Source organism: Tyto alba, unplaced genomic scaffold (genome assembly GCF_018691265.1).
Source record: "Tyto alba isolate M040663 unplaced genomic scaffold, T.alba_DEE_v4.0 Super-Scaffold_3, whole genome shotgun sequence".
NCBI lineage: Eukaryota > Metazoa > Chordata > Aves > Strigiformes > Tytonidae > Tyto > Tyto alba.
This window is the reverse complement of record NW_024881304.1, coordinates 20,090,710-20,114,795: the sequence shown is the minus strand read 5'-3', so window position 1 is coordinate 20,114,795 and position 24,086 is coordinate 20,090,710. Positions and strand designations below refer to the sequence as shown.

At 54.2% G+C, this 24,086-nt stretch overlaps 1 protein-coding gene across 7 annotated transcripts in view; it reads left to right on the top strand.

Annotated features, from left to right (window-relative positions):
• LOC116960443 (SLIT-ROBO Rho GTPase-activating protein 3) overlaps positions 1-24,086 on the top strand; it is a 126,869-nt gene that overhangs the window by 45,373 nt on the left and 57,410 nt on the right. For all 7 annotated transcript variants that reach the window (XM_042799400.1, XM_042799399.1, XM_042799405.1 and 4 more), the window contains exons 2-3: positions 16,382-16,574; positions 21,875-22,037. In XM_042799400.1, the coding sequence (XP_042655334.1) occupies positions 16,382-16,574; positions 21,875-22,037 (356 nt within the window). The remainder of the gene's footprint in view (positions 1-16,381; positions 16,575-21,874; positions 22,038-24,086) is intronic.

Genomic DNA, 24,086 nt, shown 5'->3' with positions numbered 1-24,086 from the left:
TCAGCAGCGCTGTGTGCAAGGGGAAGGAAACCAGGCGCCTTGTTCCACCCAGAGCACTTGTTCTCCCCTGCTGCTGGGCAGAGCCAGGCTGCCCGCTTCCAGACCTGCACCCAGAGTCAGCCTGGGCGGGCGGCTCGTCCGTAACGCCTGTAGGTTTGGGTTACAGAAGCTGATGAGAAACGCCGTGGCTGCCGTGTGCGTGGGTCGGGAGGAGCGGGGATGAGTGAGGAGCAACCGGCCAGCTCTGCTGCCGCAGTGGCTCTGCGGGAGAGCTTTGGCTCCTTGTTCTTAAGTGCTTGCCCAGCTTATTTTTAATTATTTCAAGACTTCACTGTCACCACCTCAGCTTTGATCTTTGTTCTCAGACATCGAGAAGCTGCCCTCATCTTCCTTTGCTCCCTATGTAAACCAAGGGGCTGCTCAGTGGCTTGTGTGAGGAGGATCTCCCCCGGTAAAGGTGGGCTGAGCATCTCCAGGGTGTTTCAGACACTTAAAAAGAAGCACCGGTCTTGCTGCTGCTACTGGCAGAGTGCTGTTGTGATGGGGAGGAGAGGCTGATGGAAATAATGCTGTTGGTTTTGAAGGTTTCCTTCCTACGAGCTGAGGTGTGAAAGAGCCTGGGCAGACCAGGGAGCCGGAGGGGTCCGCTGACAGCGTCTGCTGCACGCTCAGCAAAATAGTTCAACATTGGCCACGCTGCAGCTCAGTCCCAGCACATTGTTTTGGGCAAAACCTTGTGTTTTCAGGAGTGTTTCTACTGGCAGAGCGATACTGTTCCGGGTACAGGAACGGGGCCGGCTCCGCTGTCAGTTGTTGCCGTGTCCGGGGAGATCCTGGCTGAAGCTGCTTTGGGAAGGCGATGGGCCTGGTGGGGGGCGGGCAGGGAGCCCTCCCCGGCCCTGCTGCCTCGCGGCTGCCTTGGGATGTTCCCGCGGGGTTGTGTACTGCACCTTTTGGCCATAGGAAGGGGACGTGACATGCAGCTTAAGCCAAATTCAGTGCTCTCAAAGCATGGTGCCTGCTGGAACCAGGACTAACTTGGTTTGAGAGGTTTCTTGGGGAAAAGGTCGATGCCACAAAATTTTCAGCGTATGGGTCAGAGAAAAGTCATCATTGCATCTTGCGTTGGATTTTTCCCCTTTTTGTTCCCACCGCTGCTGATTAATTTAAAAGCCACTGATTATTTTGATTGTAGGTCCTGCACAGCAGCAAACGCCTGAGTGAGAAGCCTTGTGCGTGTAGAATCTCCTGCAGTGGGAGCCTGTGCTGCCTTAGCAGTTGCATTTTGTCTTTAATTATTTTGTGGCAGTAGGCTTGTTTGTCATCTAGGAAGATATTTTATGACCTAGAAAGATCCATGAATTCTGGCATATCATTTCTAGTGGGATGGAATTCCCCTCTCTGAAGTGCCGGTTAACAGTAAAACGAAAATAGCTGTATTAGCTGTAACCAGAGAGTATAGGAAGTTCATAACCTATTTCTCATCAGGTTTGTTCTACTCTTAAATCCTCTTTTCTCATGAAGAATGCCTTACTAACTTATGTTCTTAAAGTATAAAAGCAGAGAAATGAATCAGTTGCTTTGTTTCAAAATTTTATGACTCTCTCATTTGCATTTTGAATAGCAATGTGAAAAAAAAAAAAAACATTACCAGTGTTTTCTTAAATCTGGCCTAACCTGTTGCTTTTGCTGCACTGGTGTCCCGTGCTTCATTTAGAAGGAAGAAAAGGATGAGGGGGAAGAGTTTGTCTCATATTTGATGTGGAGCTGGGAGAGCAGCTCCCTCGGAGCAGAGCGACCCCAGGAGTGCTGCGAGCCGGGGGAGCCCTCGGAACGGAGGCATTGCCGGGAGCCTCGGGGTCGGGGGCTCTGCCCCTCCGGGGTGCACACACACCTCCGTGGAAGGTTTCTTCTCTGTTAGGTCCCGCTTACGTGCTGTGTTAAGGCCTTGACCAGCTGTATGGGGTGGTGTGTGGCTTGAGTCCTCCCTGCAGCAGGCTGTACGTCGTGCTGGCGGAGGAGAGGAGCTGGGACGGCTTCTGCTCCGGCATCCACCTCCCCGTCTCTCCTCTTACCACGTGGCTGTGTGTGCCAGGAGCCCCAGCACAGACCCGTGGCCTGGACAGGAGGAGTGGGCAGTGGGAGCAATGCCTGGTGCTTCCTCCAGCTCTCGATGTTTCTCCAGACCGCCGTGCTGGTATCTGCTTGGGCCTCTCCGGGTGCTCGGTCTGGTTTCCGCAGATCCTTGGGGAGCGGTGGAAGAAGAAGCGGCCGACTTGGCTGGCAGCTCTTTTTCTGCCGGTGACGTTTCCTGTTAGGGTACGAGTGCTTGGGAGAGCTGGAGCATCACAGCGGTGGACCCTTTGGCTTGTGTTGTTCTGCAGAGAGCTGCTGCGTGTTGTGCCTGTGCAAAGGCATCGGCTGCTCAGACGGGGAGAGCGTGAACACCTCACCGAGCCCCTCTCGCCAGTGGTTACCTGTGGTGGGAGGCTTGTTTCTGTCAGGGTACAGGAGCCAGCAGATTTCATGCAAAGGATAACGCTTGCTGCCTTTGCCTCAGCTTTTGTGTGTTTGGCTGAGTTCCCGTGGGGCCAGGAGGCCCCTGGTCTGCTGGGATGGCAACAGGACCCTGTTCCGGGAGTGCAGGGCGGTAGGTGGGATTTACGCTCCGTGCAGATGGCTAGAAAGCCGTTATAAATCCATTTTTACCCACATTCCACTTGGGCCTCTCAGAGAGGACGCATGCAGAGAAAATTCTTGCAGTCACTGATATGATGGGCTGGCCACGGTGTTAAAATGTTAATGGCAAAACCGAACGAAGGGCGGTGAAACACGCGACAGTGCACCCTGATACGCACCCTACAGTTTGTGTGTACCTGTGCTGGCCAGGGCTGCTGCACCCAGGAAATGGGACCAGCAGAAAACAGCCAAGCCCAGTTATTTAGCTGTTCGTTTTTTTTTCTGTGGGTGAGCTCGGTTTCAGGGGAGTCTTATTAGAAATAAAGTTTGTAAGTGACTGGAGAAAGGAAAATAAGCCATGAGCAGTAGTAGTTCGCGTGTTCCTGTTGTGTTGCTGCCAGAGTCAGCAGGAGAAGGCAGTGACCTCGTGCCCGGGTGCTGCGTTGCTGGGGGGCAGAAGCTGGGGGGGTTTCCCCCTTCGGGCATGGCCACGCGGGCGGCGGAAGGTCTCAGGGTGTTATAACGTGGGGCACGCGGCGTTGGGCACCTACCCCCCGGCGTAACCGTGCCCCGCTCTCGAGGGTACCAGCACAGCCCCTGCACTTCCACCGCCTTGCTTTGGTTGGGGTTAATTGAAGGGAAGGATGCCTTGTTTAAAAGGGCTTATGCAGGTGTCCCTATAGAAGTGGAATTTATCTTCATGGCTTGGCCGCTTTTGTCCTGCAGGTGTAGGGAGCTCATCACGCACCAGAATGCTTGCAGGAGACCCCAGGACCTGGCTGTGCCCCCCAAGGGGTGAGCGAGCAGCTCCTGGAGGAGCTGGCTTGGGCAGCAGCAGAATGACGGTGATGTTTTCCTGCCCCCGGCTGCCCTGAGCTATAGTTGGGGCTTCCAAACCCCCCGGGGACGCTGCCCCGGGCCCTGCTCCGGGCTCCCTCGGGGCAGGGGCTTGCCCAGCAGGGAGGAAGTCACTCAGTTCCAGATCTAATTTCTTACACTTTCACTTCCTTTTTTAGTAATTACGAATTAAGAAGTTACCTTGCAGCGCCGCGAGGAGCAAGGCGAGGGCTCAGTGTCGGTGCAAAGGCGAAACTGGGGCTGTTCCGTGGAAGTGCCTCTGGTTTGGCACTGCCTCCGGGAGCGGGCTGCCTGCTGAGGCGCTCCCTTAGGCTGGGGATTATGAAAAAAATCGCATGAAAAAAACAGTGTGAAAAACGCCAGTGCCACATGGGTGGTTCTTAGACTTGAGAAGTGTTTTCTTCCCTCTGTTTTTGTTGGTTTGTTTTCTTTTTTTTTTGTTTTTGTTTTTTTTTTTTTTTGTTTTTAAATGCAAAACTTCTAGTTTCAGATAAAAGGCTTGCCTTGTTCTTTGTTTTACTAAGAGCCAAATCTCTTGCCTTTTCCTAGCCAGGGCTGTTAATAAAGACATGCGAGGGAAGGAGGGAGGCTTGTCTGCTTGCTCTGTGCCTTCCCCAAAGCTTTCGCCCGCGTCCGCCAGCACCGAGGGCCCCGTGCCGGCGGTGCCGGGGTGCGGGAGCGCCCCGGGGGCTCTCGGGGCTCTGCCCTGCCTCCCCTCTCGCCAGACACACGTCGCTGTCCGGGGGCCAGCCCCGCTCCCCGGCATTGCCAGCACGGGGGTTTGGGTGGTGTAACAGCCCCCGGGCATTTTAATGATGAATCCAGGCTAATGGTGCACTAGGGGTGTGTGTGTGAGGGCTCTCCCAAGGGAAATGCTGTGTACTGCTGAAAAGCAGGATGACCGAGCATTAGAAAATACATAAGGGGTAATTCCATGGTGAAGAGGGCTGGGCTTTTAGTGAAGAAGCACATGAGGAATCTGAAGGGGGAAATAAAATCAGTTGGGAGTCAAAAGGCCTTCTTGGTGTATTCCATATTTGTAGAAGAATTGGACTCTCCTCTGAGTCCAACTTGCCATGCGGTATTTGCAATAAACCATTGGGTCTGCTCCCAGTTGTGAGGGAAATAATGGCTTTTGTTGCCAAGCATTCTTTCTCACTTGTCACAAATCAGTGGGGCGAAACATATGTTGGTGGAACGGCTGTCCCAGGCTGCCCGTTTGGAAGATCAGCGGAGGACGGCCGTTCTCCCGGACGGATCATCCGGAGCAGCCGCGCTCGGCCCGGCCGGGGCTGGTGGGCGGCCGTGCCCGGAGCCCCGGGGCCGGCGGCAGCGCTTGGGCCTGCTGTCCCGGCCGAGCCGCGGTACCGCGGGCTGGGGACGAGGGGGGCTCCCAAAGCTCTCATCCCAGCACGTTGCTAGAGAAACCTCTGCTTTTGTCTGTCCGTGTCTGAGCAGCCGGAGCCTGGCCCCGGCGCGGGGCTGGGAGGGGGGGGTGTGCCGCGGCCGACATCTCCCTGACAGGGGGGCTGGAGCATCGCTGCATCGCCGCGGCTTCAGGCTTCCCCCTCGCCGGAGCGCGCTCGGCTCCTGCGGTCTCTCGCGTTTCAATTCAGCCTGTGCACCTTCACGAGTCTTTAACTATCTGGGTTTTTCCACCGCCTGTTTTGCACCGGTTTTTGCCCCTGTAAAATTGGGGGTTTTTTTAATCGGTCCATCCTAAACTTGTCCTGCGTTGTCTGTATGTGTGAACTCTGCAACGGGTCCAGGGGCAGGTCCTGGCTCCCGCGTGTGGTCTCGCCTTTTCTGGCAACACGCTCTGCCGGGACCCGACTGAGTTTCTGCTACTGGAGTAAGTGTGCGGGTGGTTGCAGAGCCGCGGTGTTGGGCCGTGAGCGTCGCGTTGAAGGTGCAGCAGCAAAAAGTGCAACTGTTCATCCCGTGTGGCGTTTTGACCTAAGATGGGACGAGCAAAGGTAAACGCAGCTGTGAACCGTCGTACCTTCCGCCGCTTAGCTTGCGGTTGCTTCATTTAAACTTCCTTTGATTTTTGTTTAAGATGTCTTACTGCTTATGAAGAAAGCAATTTCTAGAGTAGCAGTACATGACGAATCAGCACTGTACTTCTGGTGGTGCTTTCCACTGTGGCTGCTGCCAGTTAAGGAGCTTGGCCCTTATCAGCATTTGAGGTAAGAAGTATTGGAGCCAGGGGTTACTGGGAGTGGGGGAGACTTGCAAAATAACTGCTGGAGAGCAAGATTGTCTCTTTTGCTCCATTTGCTGCCAAAGGATGAAATCCCAGCTCCACTGAAGCTGATGGGAGTTTTGCCACAGTCTCAGCTGGGGCTGGGATTTCAACATGGTGTTTGTAAATGCCTGAAATTCAGAGAATCTGCTGCCCAGGAGAATGTGTCAACTGTATGAAGACACAAGGAATAAGTGAATAATATTAATAATAATAATGAATATCACTGGTAAAAGCTGCATCGATCTAGTCACATTTATGTAGAGTTTAATTCTTATATTTTGAAAATGAGACAATATGGAAAATATCCTTCAGCAAGCTGAGGGTGGGACTGGCTTTGCCTTCGTTTTGACCTCTTGACATAAGCAAGTTACTTCTGAGTGCTCAAATTGGCCATGATTTGTCCCAAATAATTTTGTTCTTTGTACAACACTGCAGCATCTGTGCTGTCAGAGGTATGCTATTTGGATGTGTGTAATCGTTCTTGGGCTCTGTGCATGGCTGCCAGCGTTGTCCTCACTAGAGAGTGGATGAGGTGAACGGCCTGGGAGAGGAAAACATCAGACTGACCCCAGTCTGCTGGCCCAGATGTCAGCATTAGCCCAAACAACACTTTTCTGAAGTCTTTAAAGGTTTGCGGAATTGCCTTCCCGTTACTCTTTTGCTGGCACACCAGTGAGTACCAGTTTCCAACCCAAATGCAGAGTGCTTTCGAGGTAGGACGGTCAGTCTTGCCGTGGTGGTGATCGCGTGAACGATCTGCAGGTTTCTTCTTTTTCCCCGAAGCTCAACAGAAGTGCCCTGAGCATCGCCTCGTGTCGGGACAGGGCGTGAGCTGCTGCTGGTGACCAGCCACGTGCCCTCAGCCCGGGCTGCTCGTGGTTCTGCGCGGCCCCTCGCGCCGTGGGGAAGGGGGCTCGGCCGGGGGCGCGCGGGGCCGGGCACGGCCTTGCCATCTCCCGCCGGCACAGGGAGCTGCACGTCTCCGGGGCTGGAGACCCGTCTTGTATTAAGAAAGCAGCCAAAAAATACCTTTCCCTGGAGATCTTTATGTCGCTTTGCGCAACAGACTTCTCCGCTGACGCTGACGCCGGGTACAAATCGCCACCTGAGCAACTGTAAATCTTCTGTCGGAGGCGGAACAGCGCCTCGCGTTACGAAACCCCTGGGGGGAGGATTGCTTCCTCCGTGCAGCTCTTTGCAGTTCGCTGGAGAAGCACGCTGTTTTGCTGCAAACCACACACAGAGTTTCAGCGTTGCAGTGACCATCGTGTCCAAACGTGCCGCCTCGGGGCCCCCTGCCCAGCCGCAGGCTCGTGGGGCCAGCAAGGACCTGGCCATCCCCCCCAGCAGTCGGTCATGAGCAGCACCGGGTTATGTTCGTGGCGTTACCGACTGCCACTGCCAGGGTGGCTCCGTCTGATCCCATGCGTCCAGCTGGCTGACTCACAATCTTACCAATTTTTCCAATCTCTCACCAAACTTTCTTCATGGCAAGTTTATGTCTATTTATCTTACGCTAATACTCTTTATTCAGTTATAAATTATTCCTTTATTGAGTCTCCTGCCCCATAGACAGCAGCCGTATATGCTCTCAGCTGCTGTTTTCCTGAGCTGGCTTTTGAATAGCTCTGTTGAGCTTTTGGGTAGGGTGTGGGGGTTTTTGTTTGTTTTCTTTTTTAAAAAGTTTTGTAATGTTGCCATACGTTTACAAACCCGCCAAAAGCTGAATGCAAAGCGTTTTTCTCATCTCCGTGCTGTCTCTGACACTCGCGTGCCCGTCGTCCCCGTGCGCGGGGCTGGCTGTGCCGGCCACACTCGCTTTCCTTCTGCGTCCCCCGTCTGCGCTCAGAAGCCTTTCTCTGGCTTTCGGGGGGGTGTGAGCATTCTTGGGGGTCTTGGACTGACGAGGGGCTTCTGCCGTGTTTGGGATTTCATTAGTCTGGATTGATGGTGGGGCTCTGCAGGGCCACGCTCCCCCGCGTTGGGCCATGTCAAATGTGGTGGTGGTGGTGGTGACGGTGGTGGTGGTGACGACGGTGATTGTGGTGGTGACGGTGATTGTGGTGGTGGTGACAGTGGTGGTGGTGGTGACAATGGTGGTGGTGGTGACAATGGTGGTGGTGGTGACAGTGGTGGTGGTGGTTGTCTGCCCGCCCGCCGCTGCTGGGCCCCAGGGCTGGAGCGCGTCTCCTCGGGAAATCTGATTGCTGCTGACATCTCACGTGTTTACGTGCATGGCCTAAGAATAACGAGCAGTCGTGGGGGCTAATTGATTTGAAAATATTTACAAAAGCCAAATCCCCAGATACTCTGATTACAGATGTTTCCCCCTCTCAGCTGAATTAGCAGTCCCACAGCCCATCTTAAGTGTTGTTGCTCTCCTTGGTTTGCCAAGGAATTTTGTTTTCTCCAACATTCCTGCTGCTGTGTTTCAAAAGAGCTGAGGAAATCATATTTCTTGCATTTTCTACCTCTGATTCTGCGTTTTAAATAACAGGACTGCTCACAGTGGAAACTCCTTTCTTGTGAACAGCACCAAACAAACTGGGAGGAAGAAAGCAGCAAATCTTGAAAGCCAGCTGTCCAGCAGAGTTCAAGGGGACTCGGAGGTTTTTCGCACACTTGTTTGCAGAATGGCTCATTCTTGTTCTCCGTTAGCACTGTTTGTGATTCCATATATTGTGAATTAAATCATGGGAGCATTTCAGACAAACTACTGTTGGAAACATAACCAGTTACACAATTTTATTTAATGTTTTGATTTATGCTTTTTGGCAAATGTTTTCAGCTCTTCCTAAAGCAGTTTGGTAGGTTTTTGGTTATTGATTTCTACCAAAAGTTCCTATAAATTTAAAGTTCAGAAACACAAATTGCGAGGTGGCTGTTTTCTACCTGCAGACCTGCAGCATTTCTGTTCACATCCTGATGGTGCTGAGCAGAAACCAGAGTTGGAGAGTTTTCCTCATGAGGTTTGGCCTTCACGGCAAGGAGCTTATCTTTAATTTAGCAAGGAAAGCTCTGAACATGGGATATTAAAAAAGCCCCATGTACTAGTTGAACCGAGAAAGTGTCTGAGCCCAGTTTGGGTCATTTCTTTGAGGGACATTTAGCTTTCACAGAATGACTTGTTAGTGATGCTCTTGGAGGCATCCCATTTCCTTTTAGTTTGCCAAATTATTTTTATTCAGTGTAATTAAGGACCTGCCCCACCATTATGTGAATTGCAGGAGTTGCCAGCCTGCTACTGCATGACAGTGTCTCCCGTCTCTTAACTGTGGGTAGAAGCATTTCTGCTGTTGCTGCAACTTCCCGGTGCCCGTGGTGCGGCAGCGTGCGGCTGCAGGGTCAGGCTGACCCCAGATGGGGTTTCGGTAGGTTTTAATGGCTCGTTCCGAAGCTTTTGGGGAAGAGGAGTGCAAATGGGAGTGTTTGCAGTCCAAACCTGGGCCTGCCCTTCCCAGCTGCCCCCGACTCCCCAGCAGCCAGAGCAAAGCCCTTTGGAGCTGCGGCACTGCTCTGGCGGCTGACTCGGATCACTCGGGGCCCAACGCTCAGCCGGGGGGTTCCCGTTTCCAGTTATTTGAGAGAGAAGGCAACTGCTTGGCCCGTGCAGGGCTGCCGGTGTCCTGGCTGGGTGCACCAGCCGTGCGGGCAGCCCTGCCTGAAACCTTCAGCTGAGAGCAGGAACAAAGGGGTTAATCCTTGAGTGATGGTGGGGGCACATCAGGTTTTTAACAATTTAGCTTTTTCTTTGTAGGCTTTACTGTAGCCCAAGAAAATGTGAAGTTTTCTGTTCCTAATTGCTTGTGCTTTGCCTTTGTTTCACTCCAGTCATTTCTAACAGCCAGTTCTCCAAGAGGCACATCAGTGGAGTGCCTGGAGATGACTCCCCTCCCTCTAATTACAGAAGCACAATTAGTGATCTCCTCCTGTGAACGTCCTCTGCTGTCTAGCTCTGTCTGCCAGAGTTTAAGGTGTTTGGGGTCAGGACCCGAAGAGATATTTGCCTAACATGGAAACCATAACTGGTGCTCAGTTGAAGGTTAGAATTAAAGGCGTGTTAAATCCCCCCGTGACAGACAGGACTGATGCAGCTCAGGTGGATGCTGCTGGCCAGAAAATTGCTTGCAGACAGTGCTGGTAAAGACCGTGCAGGTTTTGGTCTGGATTGTCCACGGGTGCCTGTCAAGGGGTCACGCTGGACGTTAGTAGAGACCTGCTGGGTTTGGGATCTGTGCTCCCCAGGCCGGGTTAGAGGGCGAGGGGAGGATGGACGGTGTTGGGGTCAAACAGCAGATGGTGGTTGCTCTGTCGGGGGGCTGGTCCCCAGCTCCACTGTGCAGGCAGGAGAGAATGGGTGTCCTCCGCGTGCTCCTGCCCGTTCCCTAGGCAGCAGGCACGAAGGGTGGGAAAAGGCTTTTCTGCCTGCCTGTATGTTTTCATGATTATCTGAAAAGGCTACTTAAGAGCAAGTTCATTTTAATTGAAAGGAGACCACCTCTCAAATGCAGCAGCAAAGTATTGATGGAAGCAGGGGAGCAACAATGCAGGCGCTGTCGGGGGCTGTGTTTGTGAGCGGCTGACTCGGAGACCTCCAGAGCACTGAAGAATGTTGTTTTCGCTGTTACTGCTTCTGTCTTTGCATTAATGATGCTAGCAGCCCTTAATTTTTGTTTTCTACCTCAAACCTGTTCCGTTTAACATGCAGCAGCAGCTCCTGGGGTCAGTGGCCATCTCCACTTGTTTGTGTGACTCGCATAGCCGAGTGGCTTGAGGGTCACGGCTAGCGGGCTCTCCACATCTGGAGAGACTGCCCTTGGCCTCTGCACGCTTAGATGCTTCTGGCCTGGCTGAACTTCTGCAAGGAAACTTGAAAGTGTCAAAGCGACGCGTTACGGGAGTGGGGAAAAAGAAATTCTGTTGACAAGGGTCCAACTGTGGCTTGCTGATGCCTGGGTGCCCAAGAGCATCCTCACCCGCTGGTGGGACCGACACAGCTCCGTTGAGTCCTCCTTGATACGGAGATAGATGAGCAGCAATCGCTCAGATCTGGAAAAAAATAGGAAGAGGTAAGAAATTAAAAAAATTGGGCAAGCATTATTGATATTCCTTGTGTTTCTGTGCATTGTCAGGGTTATTAAGAGCTGTTCTGCAGACCACCTTGGATTGTAATCCACTAGGAAGAGAGAACTAGAGATAAATCTGTGTGGGTTTAAATAAAAATCTCTATCAAACTTGCTTAGGAAAGCAGAGCTCTGTAAAGCAAGTCCTGTGTTGGCACCAGCAGGAGTGGGAATGTAAAATCCATATGGGATGTAATGAAATTTCCACTGACCTTGTGTGGGAAGGAAACTCTTGTCGGCAGGGGAACGTGAAGGTTTTAAAAATGTTTTGTTACGAAACTGGTACCTTTGTATCCTGTAGCAACATAGCAGCGGGCTTTTAAGAGGCTTAATTCAAAGGCGGTTTCTCTCAGCCACCCTCAGCTCCAGCGAGAGCTGTCGCTGACCCCAGGAGTTGTGTGATGGGGGGGGGGGGGGGGCAGCGGAGCGGGGAGTGGGCACGCTGCTGCGCCCAGCTCCTGGCTGACAGCACCCGCCTGCATCCCCCATCCCGCATCCCCCATCCCGCATCCCCCACCCCGCATCCCCCACCCCGGCCCCGGGGAGCTGCTGGGGACCACGGCTGCCTACGTGCTCGTCCTCTCTCGATCCCAGCAGCGCAGCTCTCGCACAGCACCACCAGTGTCGTGGTTTGGGCCTGATGGGCAGCCAACCCCCGCAGCTGGTCACCCTCCCGTCCCCCTCCCCACCTGGGAATGGGGGGGGGAATTAGAGGGGTGAAGGGAGACTCGCAGGCTGAGATAAGAACAGTTTAATAATGGCAATAAAACGAGAACAATGATGATGATAGAAAAAAAAAGAAATATATAACCAGGCAATGTACAGCGTAATTGCTCCCCACCCGCTGACCAATGCCCACCCCGTTCCCGGCCAGCGACCCCGAGATACCAAGATCCCGCAGTCGCAATCCCGGAAGCCAGAGAGCTCCTTCCCAACCACCCCTCCTCTATATAGCGAGCATGATGTGCCATGATATGGAATATTTCACTGGCCAGTTTGGGTCAGGTGCTGTGGCCGTGCTCCCTCCCTGCTCCCCGTGCCCTTGCGCACGGGCAGGACATGGGGAGTCGGAGAGTCCTTGAAGTCTCGGTAGCAGCTGAAAACATCAGTGTGCTATCAGCATTCTTCCCATACCAAACCCAAAGCTACATCCAAAACACAGCACTCATCTAGTCCCTGAAAAGGAATATTAACTCTATTTCAGCCCAAACTAAGACAACCAGGCCCCTGAAAAGTAGTCTTCCCAATGAGACCAGAGCTGCAGCGCGGCGCACGTGTGATCCTCCTGTAAAGCCTGGGCTGTTTTTCAGCAAATGCTGGAGTCCCAGCCACCGAGGACCCGACCAGCTTTCGGGTGTGGTGACCGAGTACTGCTTTCTGGAAGCTCATTCCGCTTCTTCAGGCATTCCCATCTCGCTCCATAGCAAAACCGGGCTAAATGTTGCTGTGTGGCATTAACACATCCTTCCCCTCTCCCCAGAGAAAGCGCCATTGCGAGGGGAGCAAATCTGTTTTCTGCGTGTGAGTGCAAATGTGAAGAAGAGGGGTTGGAGAAGCAGCGCCGTTTGCGAGGTGTGCAGCTCTGTTTCAGCCCGGTGCTGAACACCGTAAGAATAGGATACTGCTTATTTTGATGCAAGAGTAAAAACCGAGACGCTCTGACATGAGTCATTTTGAGACTTCATTTGCCATGAGAATTGAATTTCCTTTCTCAATTTTTTTAGCAGCCATTTAGATTTAATTATATATAGCAACCATATATATTTAACATCTATACATGTTAATATATATATAAACCCCACGTATGTATTATTATATCTATTTAGCAGTCACGTATATATAATTATATATATTTTTTTTAAAAGGGTATTTCTGGCCTTGCTTACGGGTGGGATTGTCTTTCATCTCAGGCTGCCCTGCAGCTCAGCTGTGCGTGAGGGCTGCTGCCTGTGTGCAGCGGGGGCCCGGGGGGCCCGGGGGGCCCAGGCCGTGCAGCACTGCCCGGGTGGAGGCAGCGGCTGTGGCAGGGGTGCTCAGCTCTCTTCCTCCTCGGCCCTTCTGGCGCCCGTGTCCAGCGTCCTCGTGTCCGCCGACGGGGTGGGTGCAGGTCACGGGTGAGTTGGGGTGCGCAGGGGTGGTTACCCGGTTATCCAGGCAGCCTCCAGCAGCGGCTCCGCTAGTGGCCAAGTGCGGCGTGTCGAGCCCCTCGCCAAGGCTGTGTATCAGCCTCCGGGGCGTTTTTATGAACGATTGCGCTGTCCTCTCATACGATATCAAGAGCATAAAGTGCTGCAAAAGCAGTGCCCACGGAGGATCCCATGGAAGGTGGCTGATTAACTTTGGAGCTTTCAGCATTTGTTATTTCCAAGGAGCTTTTGGTGTTCAGGTGACCTTCACGCAGCCTGCAGCCTCCAGTCCCGTCACTGCCATCGTTAAATTACCCGGTAATGAGATTGCTGCAGGTGTCCTTGTTTCTGCAGCTCTGCGTTCACCTGTCAGGCTGGGAGTGGCTCAGTCTCACATGACAGTTGTTATACGAAGAAATGTTGAAAAAATACCAGATTGCCAGTTTCTTATAATGGCAGTTTTAACCTCTTTCACTTGGGATCCTCACAAATTTTAAGAGCCTGACATTGTTTATAAATATTTTGTGACTTCAGTCAGTGCTTTGCATCATTGTTACTTAATTAATTCAGCATGCGGTAAGGAGTAATGATTGGATAGGACCTTGCTGTAGCTGGGAAGGTGTGGGACAGTGATGCTGGCAGGGGACTGGTAGGGCTAGCCTGCCTTGTGGGCACATACCTGTCTGTCTGTCTGTCTATCTATCTGTCTGCATACTGGAGATTATTTCACGCATTGGAATGACATCACTGTATTGTCTTGGTCATTGAGCTTCCCAGTTCCGATGCAGCGATTCCAAGCACATGTGCTCAGGCAGTACAGGTATTTTTAGTTTGCTGTGGCACTTGGCGGGTGAGTTACTGTTTGTCACCTTACTGAGCTGAATTTGCAGAAGGAGCCAAGGACGAGGTCTCCCCTCTTGCCAAAGAGCTCTACCAGTTTTAAGACTTCCTCCTTAGCACAGGCTGAGTCCTCCTGTCGCGTAGGCAGTCCAACGTGGTGCAGCCTTGCGCCAGAAGTTGGAGAAAGTACAGCTGCCGCTGTTGCGGGGAATCCAGGCACCCAAGAGCTGGCAGAAGGTGCCCGCGGGCCGGGGGGTCCCGCTGCGGTCCCGGGAGCTGCTTCCTCTGCTGCCAGCCAGCCCGGTGCAGGCGAGATCCCCGAGCTGCATGGAGAAGCATTTGAACCAAGCAAGCGCCTACAAATACCGGTCACCTTCCTCCCTCCCGTGGTGTCCGCGGGCCTCTGGGCTGATAACGGAGCCGGAGATGTGCTGGGGGCCGCCCAGTTCAGCGAGCGCCGAGGCACAGCTTCCCCCCCCCGAGCACAAGCCGCGCTTCTCCCGCGTGCGTGGCCGTGCACACGTGCTTCGTCCTGTTTGGCGAGGCCCCGAGTCTGGGAGGTAACCGGCAGCGCGCTGCGAGCTCAGGAGGTGGTGGAGGGAAAGCTGTCACCGCTGCCTGAGCCGGGGTGGGATGCGAATTGAAGTGGTGAGCTTTGGTGCCACCAAAATCACCTTGCTCTCGCTCTTCTGTTGCCGCCCTTACCCTCGTCTCCCGAAAAGGGCCGGGAGTTTGAGTGTGTATAAATCAGCCAGACGTGATGTTTGAAGAGCTGCCTCTCGGCTTAGGTCGGGAGTGGCTCACCGGGCGCCGGGTTCGCCCTCTGGGTTGCACAGACCTGCAAGGAGGCTGTGGGGTGCTTGGGCCAAGGGCAGGTGGAGACGGGGCCTCACCCTCCCTTTGGCGGGCTGCAGAGCTTGAGGGGCTCCAGGCACTAATTTGGGAAGGGAAAAACAGCGTTAGCAGAGAAGAGAGGGAGTTGGTGGTGGTGCCGGTACTGCTAGCGTGAGGCCAGCGGCGAACCGCGCGTCCGTGGGAGCCGGGGAGGGGACGAGGTGGGCTGGAGGCCGAGTTTCAGCTGAGTTTCCACGGTGAGCACGTGCAGCAACGCGCTGTTGCTGGAGCCGGCCCGCTCAGCTGAGGTGTCGCACTGCCTTCTGCGGGTGGGGGGGCCTGGGGGCTGCTCCCCCCTCTCCCCCCCGGGGCCTGGGAACAGGCAGTCGCTGCATGGACCCGTCTCATCACCCGACCTCTGTGATTCCGGCTTCTCTGATCCCTCCGCTGCGCAGCTGTCCCTCTGGAAGCCTGCTCAGCCTGATTGTGCTTACTCTGAATATATATATATTTTTTCCCTACTGTCTAGTCTCATTTTTTCCCTCCCGTTTCCAGCTCTGCACACCCCCTCCCCGTGGGGCTCCCCTTCCCACCGGGCAGAGCCCAGCTGCCGCTCCTGCTCCCTGCACAGCGCTTCCGAGGGCTGCTAAAAACCTCCCCGCGCTTGGGAAGCGAAGGCGTGTTCCCATCACGCCCCGTGCCACGAGGGCGAAGGGTCTGACTGCGCTTCGTGGACAGCGTTTCCTTCCCTGGTGCCTGCCCGACTTCCCGGGATGAGCCCTGTGTCGGGGAGCGGCCGCCTCGGCTGTGTTACGCGAGAAGGGGGAGCTGGAAAAAGTGCAATTGGTCCTTTACCGTGGGAGAGGAGTAGCCTCAAACTGAGGCTGATCGAGGCGAGAAAATGCAACTCTGACACACAGAGAGGAGAAACATCAACCCGATGTGCCGAGTGGAATTAGCGTGCGTGAGGCCGTCCGTGTGCACAGCCTGCCCAGGGCTCCCCTCCCCTCGCCCTTCCCCACCGCCCCGCGGAGCCGCGCTCCGGCCAAGGCTGGGGGCTGCGGCGTGTGTCACCGCGGCTCAGGGTCCTTCTGAGAAAGGCAAAAAAGCCTGGAACAGATAAAGTCTGTCGTGTTTTGTGAGCCAGTGTTTCAAGGGTCTGAAAGACTTTTTTAAGCCTTTGAGCCAAAGATGGGTTTGGTTTGCCAGTGAACCCGGCAGCGCTGGGGGGATTTGGGTGAGGAGTGTGTGCGTACAGCACCGGGGCTCTGTCATCAAATGATCGTTTGTCAAGAAATAATATGTTAGTTTATATGCAAAGAGTACAGGATTTCAGGTAGTGCTAGATAAATTGAAGTATGATTTTAGTTTCAAAAAGGCAATTGAAAAGCTCTGAGGGTTGATCTCTGTGTACTTACACAACTGTTTGTTTTGACAAAGAACAAGGTTTTAGTATGAGACCGGTGAATGAAATTCTTCAGCTCTCACTTGGAAAAAAAAAAAATCAAAATCTGTTGGCTTTAGGAAGCCTTGAATTAAACCTGAGGCTCTTGAGAGAGCCTCCTCAAGCAGAGCCTGCGCGACTTGCTCCGAGACAAGGAAAGAGAGCTCTCCTGGCCAGTGTTTGTTGCTGACGCTGTATTTTCTTTTTCTCCTCCCTTGTGTGCACGCAGAAATCCGAACTCAGCTGGTGGAGCAGTTCAAATGCCTGGAGCAGCAGTCGGAGTCGCGCCTGCAGCTGCTGCAGGACCTGCAGGAGTTCTTCCGCAGGAAGGCTGAGATCGAGCTGGAGTACTCCAGGAGCCTGGAGAAGCTGGCGGAACGCTTCTCCTCCAAGCTACGCAGCTCCAGAGAGCACCAGTTCAAGTAAGGGGGTGCTTTCAGGGGCAGAATGGTGCAAAACGATGGGCCGGAGACTGCCTCCAACACGAGATGTTTGTCTGTAGCTGCACAGTCCGAAAGCGGAGCAAACGGGATGGCATCGGTGGTGACCTCGCCTGTCCTCGCGCTGTGCGGGGTTCACAAAAAGAACTAGCCGTGTCTTTTTCCAAGGCTTCCACCACAGCAATTACCGACCTGTGCTGCCCAAAATAGACTTACTATGTGCTTCTTTGAGCACTACAATGGAAATATGAATCGGGGACTAGGAAGGAGTCAAGCCCCTTGATTATTTTTTTTTTTTTTAAGAGGCTTGAATTCAGCCGCTGATTTGATTATGCAAATAATGGTAGGCCCGTTTTATAAACCCTGGTTTCTGTATGTAGTCCAACCCTTGGATGTTGGAATGCCCCACATTGCACACAGATCTGTTTACAGGCTCACGCTTGGAAGCAGTTTCTGGAAATCTAATCTATTGCAGTTTTATAAAATGAAGTGTGTATGTTTTCTGTGTACACACCCATACAGTGTTGAAGCAGGCAAATCCGTAGTGGAAATGTTTTGAAACAAAACTTTGAAATGGGAGGTATGAACTGGATGCTGGAATTGTGTGAAACTCAAGCTGATGATGATAATTGTAAAATCCGCGAATGTGCAAATATGTGCGAGCTTTCATAAAGCAGCCTCTTTTCAGTTGAATCACATTCTCAAGGCTGGCTAAAATAAAAAGGATCCCTCCCCCCAAAACACTCCAAAACAAACAAACAAAAAAAAAAACCAGCAGAAGACCCAACCAAAAAAGCCGAAGCCAACCTGGAGGCAGGGTTTAAGCCCGGGGTGCGCAGCTGGTGCGGCAGGCGGGCCGGCTGCCTCGCGGCTCCGCGGCTGGAGGAGCGGCCGGTGCCCGCGCGGCCGGTGCCCGCTCGCCGGGCCGGGCTCCACGGGCCGGGCTCGGGGCTGGCACCAGTGCGTTGGTGGCTGCTGGGGTTTTCCTCCTGTCACGACAGGCCCTCCCCGGCGTTTCTCGCGGGGCAGCACAGAGGCAGATGCTCGTCCTGGCTGCTTCCCATGCAGCACGTCAGCTGAAGGTCCCACCTTAACCCCCCCGCCACAGCATTGATCTCTGTCTCTTCTGACAGCGGTGTCCATGAAATAGTCTCTCAGCTGGGATTGTGCCCTTTGCTCGACATGAAACCAGTGTCATTCATTTCACTGGCCGACAACGACAGCCACTGTTTAGCTCCTTTCCCAGAAAATTGAGGGTTTTGCCTGTCTGATGCGCTTAACCTTGCTAGCCCCTGGCTCTTCAGTCTTTTTTTTTTTTTTCTCTAACCTCTTGTGATTTTGTTTTTTCCTGTTTCAGCTGAAAGAGCAGCGACTTCTGCAGTTACATTACTAAATCCTATTTATTCCATATTACTAAATCCCATTTAATCTGTTTACTTGGTCTCTCTGGTGCGCAAGGCTTTACTGTTGTCTTGTGCAGAAGTCTGCTGAAAATGATTTGCCATTCAAATGCTGTCTGGGCTTTTTGCATCCCACTGTCGCTCGTCAGTTGTGCGGCGCTGGCTGGCGCTGCGGTGTCCTGCGCCAGGGGTAACTGTCCTGGGGAGGGAGCTGGCCCGCGCGGGCTCGGGAAGGTGCTCTTGGTGTGCGATGGAGCCCGCGAAGGCTCGGGGAGCGTGTGTGCCTCTCCCGTCAGCTGAGAGCAGTGTTATGGCACTGCCGTGGCTTATTGTGCTTCTGCTGCTGGAAGGATGCTGTTGTGCAGAATCTGCAGTGACAATGATTCTCCGCCTTTCCAAAACACCGGGGCACAAGTGCCTGGTGGTTTGTGATGGTAATGGTGGTGTTAATTGGGTCCACTTGCATTCAGCACACACTTCTGCCGAGTCCTCCCTGCCTCTCTCTGTGGTGAGAGAGACTCCCTCAGTGCTCCAGGCTGCTTTGTACCTGCCCTTCATTAGGTTCATCCGCAGTGCTTCCCCAGCTTGCTCATGAATGTCATTACTCCGATGAGGCTTTTGACGCTCCGAAGAGATGCGCTATCCCCAGCAGGTCCTTTGTCCCTGGGCAGCCACGTGCAGCGCGCTGTGGCCCAGGGCCGCGGTGCTGCTGGGCTGCGGCTGGTGGCTCCGGGCTGACGGACTCGTTCACGCTTCTCTGCCCGGTGGTCTTGTCTGTCCGTGCACGCAGGGGTTTTCTGGGGTCGCCGTGCTTTCCTCTCCACGGCTCCAGTGGCGAGGTGGGCTGCACCAGCCCCGCTCCCGTGGGCGAGAACATCTTGGACGAGGAGGAGTACATACGCGAAGGCTTCGGCTGTGCAGTGTAGCGGCAGCGAGCGTGGGCTTCCTTGGCTTTCCCTCGCCCGCCTTCCCTCGCCCGCCTTCCCTCGCCCGCCTTCCCTCGCCCGCCTTCCCTCGCCCTCCTTCCCTCGCCCGCCTTCCCTCCCTCGCCCTCCCTCGCCCTCCCTCGCCCTCCCTCGCCCTCCCTCGCCCTCCCTCGCCCTCCCTCGCCCTCCCTCGCCCTCCCTCGCCCTCCCTCGCCCTCCCTCGCCCTCCCTCGCCCTCCCTCGCCCTCCCTCGCCCTCCCTCGCCCTCCCTCGCCCTCCCTCGCCCTCCCTCGCCCTCCCTCGCCCTCCCTCGCCCTCCCTCGCCCTCCCTCGCCCTCCCTCGCCCTCCCTCGCCCTCCCTCGCCCTCCCTCGCCCTCCCTCGCCCTCCCTCGCCCTCCCTCGCCCTCCCTCGCCCTCCCTCGCCCTCCCTCGCCCTCCCTCGCCCTCCCTCGCCCTCCCTCGCCCTCCCTCGCCCTCCCTCGCCCTCCCTCGCCCTCCCTCGCCCTCCCTCGCCCTCCCTCGCCCTCCCTCGCCCTCCCTCGCCCTCCCTCGCCCTCCCTCGCCCTCCCTCGCCCTCCCTCGCCCTCCCTCGCCCTCCCTCGCCCTCCCTCGCCCTCCCTCGCCCTCCCTCGCCTTCCCTCGCCTTCCCTCGCCTTCCCTCGCCTTCCCTCGCCTTCCCTCGCCTTCCCTCGCCTTCCCTCGCCTTCCCTCGCCTTCCCTCGCCTTCCCTCGCCTTCCCTCGCCTTCCCTCGCCTTCCCTCGCCTTCCCTCGCCTTCCCTCGCCTTCCCTCGCCTTCCCTCGCCTTCCCTCGCCTTCCCTCGCCTTCCCTCGCCTTCCCTCGCCTTCCCTCGCCTTCCCTCGCCTTCCCTCGCCTTCCCTCGCCTTCCCTCGCCTTCCCTCGCCTTCCCTCGCCTTCCCTCGCCTTCCCTCGCCTTCCCTCGCCTTCCCTCGCCTTCCCTCGCCTTCCCTCGCCTTCCCTCGCCTTCCCTCCCCTCCCCTCCCCTCCCCTCCCCTTCCCAGGGTTTTGGGGCAGGGCTCTCGCTGAGCCCGGGTGTGCAGCAGACCTGGCTCCCGGGAGGGCGAAGCAGCGGGTGCTCCCCGGGCAGCCTGCGCGTGTCTGTAGGTGCTGGGGAGGGAGGAGCCCCTGGGGCTGAACCCGGCCATGGGGTGCGGGAGCCCTCCACCCGAGGGGGACCCTCCTCTGCAGCCAGCACCTCTCGCAGGAAAGCGTTGGTTTGACCAGAGCAAACAGCGCGGGTGGAACGTTGGGAACAAATCGCGTGGCTGCCTCGTTTAGAGGGTCTACCTCAGAGTGCCTCTTGGACACTGTGGAAGGTTTTCTTGCAGTTGTATTATTTCTGCAAGTTTTGATTCGCTTTTGATTAATTTGCCTTCAGGACTGAAAGCAGTCCATGGAGAGCAGTGCAGGTTTCTCTCAGTGTTGAGATGGTACATGTCAAAATTAGTTAAGTGCTAAGCAAGCGGGAAATGTTTTCCTGAAACTTCCCTCAAAAGAGAGTTTTTCTGGCCACCCCTGGCTTCCAGGCGGGTCAGGGTCTCGGGATGCCCCTGGGCAGGGTCTGGCCCAGCGGGGCCTCCTGAGGATGAGCTTGCTCTGAGGATGCTGCGTGGCCCCCGGGGACTCTTCAGCTCACCCACTCCCGTGCACGGCAGCCTCTTGTCTGCAGCGCGAGTTGGTTTAAGACCATTGTAAATATTCAGCATACATGAAAGTATTCACGTTGTGCAGACACTTCGTGTTAACTTTGGATGCCAAACATTTTCTCCAGCACTGTTTAGTGGACTAAATGCGGTACAACAGATTGTGTGGCAAATGGGCTCCTTCTGAAATGGAAGTGACAGCTGTATTAATAGCGCAAAGTGGAAAAAAGAAGCAAACCTATCGCCCTTGCAAAGTGTTGAAGGGATTGCCAGGGATGTCTCTTCTCCTCTACCATCTTCTAGAGCACCCAGCTTGGGAGGGATCTGCTTGGGGCTCTGATTTGGTGTGTGCTGCCGGACATCCCTGCGGGGAAGTGCTGGAAGGACTGAAGGAAACTCCAAAGGAGGCTCCTAGAAATGGGAGCAGGGCCACAGAGGGCTTCCCAACTCAGCTGGGGTGAGGGGACCAGGTCTTGAGTTGTCTCTGGCTTGTGTGTTTTCAGGTCCTTCAGAGCTGTTGCCCGGAGTACCTGCGCTGTTAGTGCAATATTGTTAACTGACCTGTTGCAGGGCACACCTTTTTAAAGCATAGGTATGGGGCAGCGGACCAGAAAGTGCACTGGGTGCCCCAAGGAGTTGAGGCAGGGCAGAAACACCAAGTGGTGCAGGGCAGACTGTATGCAGAGATCCAGCTCTGTCTGCGTGGAGTGAAGCGCCCGGGGTCAGAATCGGAGCATCCGTCTGCCCTGCACAGAAAGCCTCTGTCCTGCCCCGGCAGCGGGGGGAGGCTGGTAGAGGAGGAGGATGCTGCGGGAGAGAGCAGCTTGGCTTGGTTGAAACCCTCCTGTATCGTATGTAGGCCGCGAGCTTCAGTGTCAGCAGAGCCCTTCCAGCACCCTTCCCGTACGGAGGAGAGGTGCGGCTGTGGGCAGCCGGGCAGGTGAGACCTGCACCGAGGGCCCCCCCGCCCCCAGCAATGTCCCCTCGAGCTGCACCGCGGCCCTGGGGAGGGGAGGGAGGGGAGGGAGGGGGGATGCTGTGTCCGGGCGACCCCCAGCAGGCCGGTGGGGAGGGGGTGGGCTGGAGGGGTGGGCTGGCTCCCCGAGAGCCGCACCGAGGGGCACCGGGTGCTTGGCTGGATGCGGCGGCGGTGTACTGGGGGGAGGCAGCCCAGAGGCCATCTCTTGGGTTCTAGCTGGTGCAGGTAGTGGGGGAAGGCAATGTTAATATGCTGACAGCAGCCGTTTGAAAGTTAAGTACCTTTTTGATTTATTTTCTTCCCAATTCCCTAGGAAAGATCAGCACCTGCTTTCCCCTGTGAACTGCTGGTACCTGGTTCTGACGCAGACCCGGCGAGAGAGCAGAGATCACGCCACCCTGAACGACATCTTCATGAACAATGTCATTGTTCGGCTGTCACAGATCAGTGAGGATGTCATCAGGCTCTTTAAAAAGGTGACCAAAGCTGCGATGGAGGGTTCTGTTCAGTGGGGATCTATCCTCGCATTTTAGTTTCAAATAGAAGTTTATTGTGGACTTCTACAAAACTGTGCCCCCGCCAAAAATCTAACAAGGTACAAAAAAGCGATCGTTGTTAAAAAGCAGAGAAAGGTAACGTGTACTTCGTAGAATGTCACGTTACCTCTTAATGAGAAAACTAGAGAGGAGTCTAAATTTTGGACAGTGAAAATGTAGAACCACAGTATGGCAGGCCAAGTACAATTCTCAGAGACAACTTGCTAAAGACATAAAGCTAACAAAAACTTCTCCAAAATCACAAGAAAGAAACCTGCTGCAGAATGTGAAGGGGAATACATGGGTGAGGTGGAAAAACGCTTTGAGGTAACAGCCAAAGTTCAGCTGGCTTCTGTAGCTTGGTACTCCTTATAGAAAAGCTTGGACTGGAGATTTTTCTTGGTGGGGTGGTGGTGTTACCAGCTGGAGGAACCGTATCCAACTGAATTGTCATTAGATGTTGCAGAGCAAATCTGTACAAGGGACTGTCACTTGTAAGTCTTTCCAGATAATACTACCCAAGAATTTTAAAAGAAACTGAGATATAAAACTGTCAAGTGACTAGCAGTGAGGTGTGACCTGACGCTTAAACTGGTGTCCGTGCCAGAGAAATAGAAGGTGGAAAACGTGATGACTTTTTTTAAAGACTCCTGGAGGGCTTCAGAGGACAGATCAGCCATCTGACTTTAAAAACAGACTTGTTGGGTGAAACTTTAGCAAAGAGCAGAATGACAGGCATGTAGGCAGATACAAGAGTCAGCATGGCTTTCTGAAGAGAAGAGTCGTGCCTCAGAAATCTAGTGGAGGTATTTCCAGGAGCTGGCACAGTACCTTCAGTGTCTTACGGGCTTTGGAAAAGGTCCCTCACTGAAGTTCTTGAAGAAGCTGTTGAATAATAATGAGCGGTTGTTTTGTGGATTAATGACTGGTTAAAAGGCAGGGAACAAAGGGAAGGCAAATTTCAGTGGAGTTCTTAATAAATTATTTGGAAACGGGATGAATGGTAGGATGATAAAGTCTGCTGATGATACAGAATTATTAATGATAACCAAATTAAAAAGGAGCATCAAAGACTTGCCAGAATCTCGCAGTCAGGTGGACAGGGACTCCAGCTGAAGAGGAGGGGGGAGTGTGTAGTATGGGCAGAGCATGAAGAGTCACAGCAGTCGGGAGGAATGAGGACCTGGTCGTGCTGGCCACGGGCGGTCAGCAGGCACCGGGCGGGAACAGAAGGTGAAAAGGAAAGGCTTTAACATCATTAATACTGTATATATTCTAGTACATTTGCAATATTATGCGCCGTGGGACGTGTTTGTTGCCTCGTGCCATGTTTTTGAAAGCCGGGCATGTGGCCGAGCCCTCGGGCAGTGGGAGGGATGGGAAGGGGGTCCCGGGGCAGCTCGGGGGTCCGGGTGAGGAGCTGCAGGGCTGCCACCCCTCGTGAACGTGCTTGGTGGCATCGCTTTTCCTTCCCTTCTGGGCACCTGCTAATGCCTGCCCCTGGGAATACCGTGGTGGGCTGGAGGGACCTTTTGCCTGCCTCTGTGGCTCTTACGTTTTTCCTCATTTTTGTCCCTTGTTTTCAACAGGGGTAGCTGAAGAACCATGGTTAGTGAGCAGGGTGAGCCTGCTGGGATGCCTGCCTCTTCAAACAGGAGAAGGGCTCTCAGATAGGTGGCTATCTTGAAATTTTAGCCTGGTTGAAGAATAAATTTAATGTGGTATTTTTATGGCCAGTTTCCTCTAGTGTATAGATCTAACCTAGAAATTAAACCACAAGGTCAGGTTTGCATTTACTGATCTGATACGAGACATCATCCCTTTTTCTGTCCTTCTGGCCTCCAGAAATTGGGCACATTTGGGGTATATCAGTTAGTTCAGCTCTAAGCCTGTCTCAAAATTTCCTTCTCATTTGCATTTTACTCTGAATCCATTTCTGAGATGTATGTTAAGACTACCCTTCTGCTTACCCTTCCTAGGTCTGTGAAT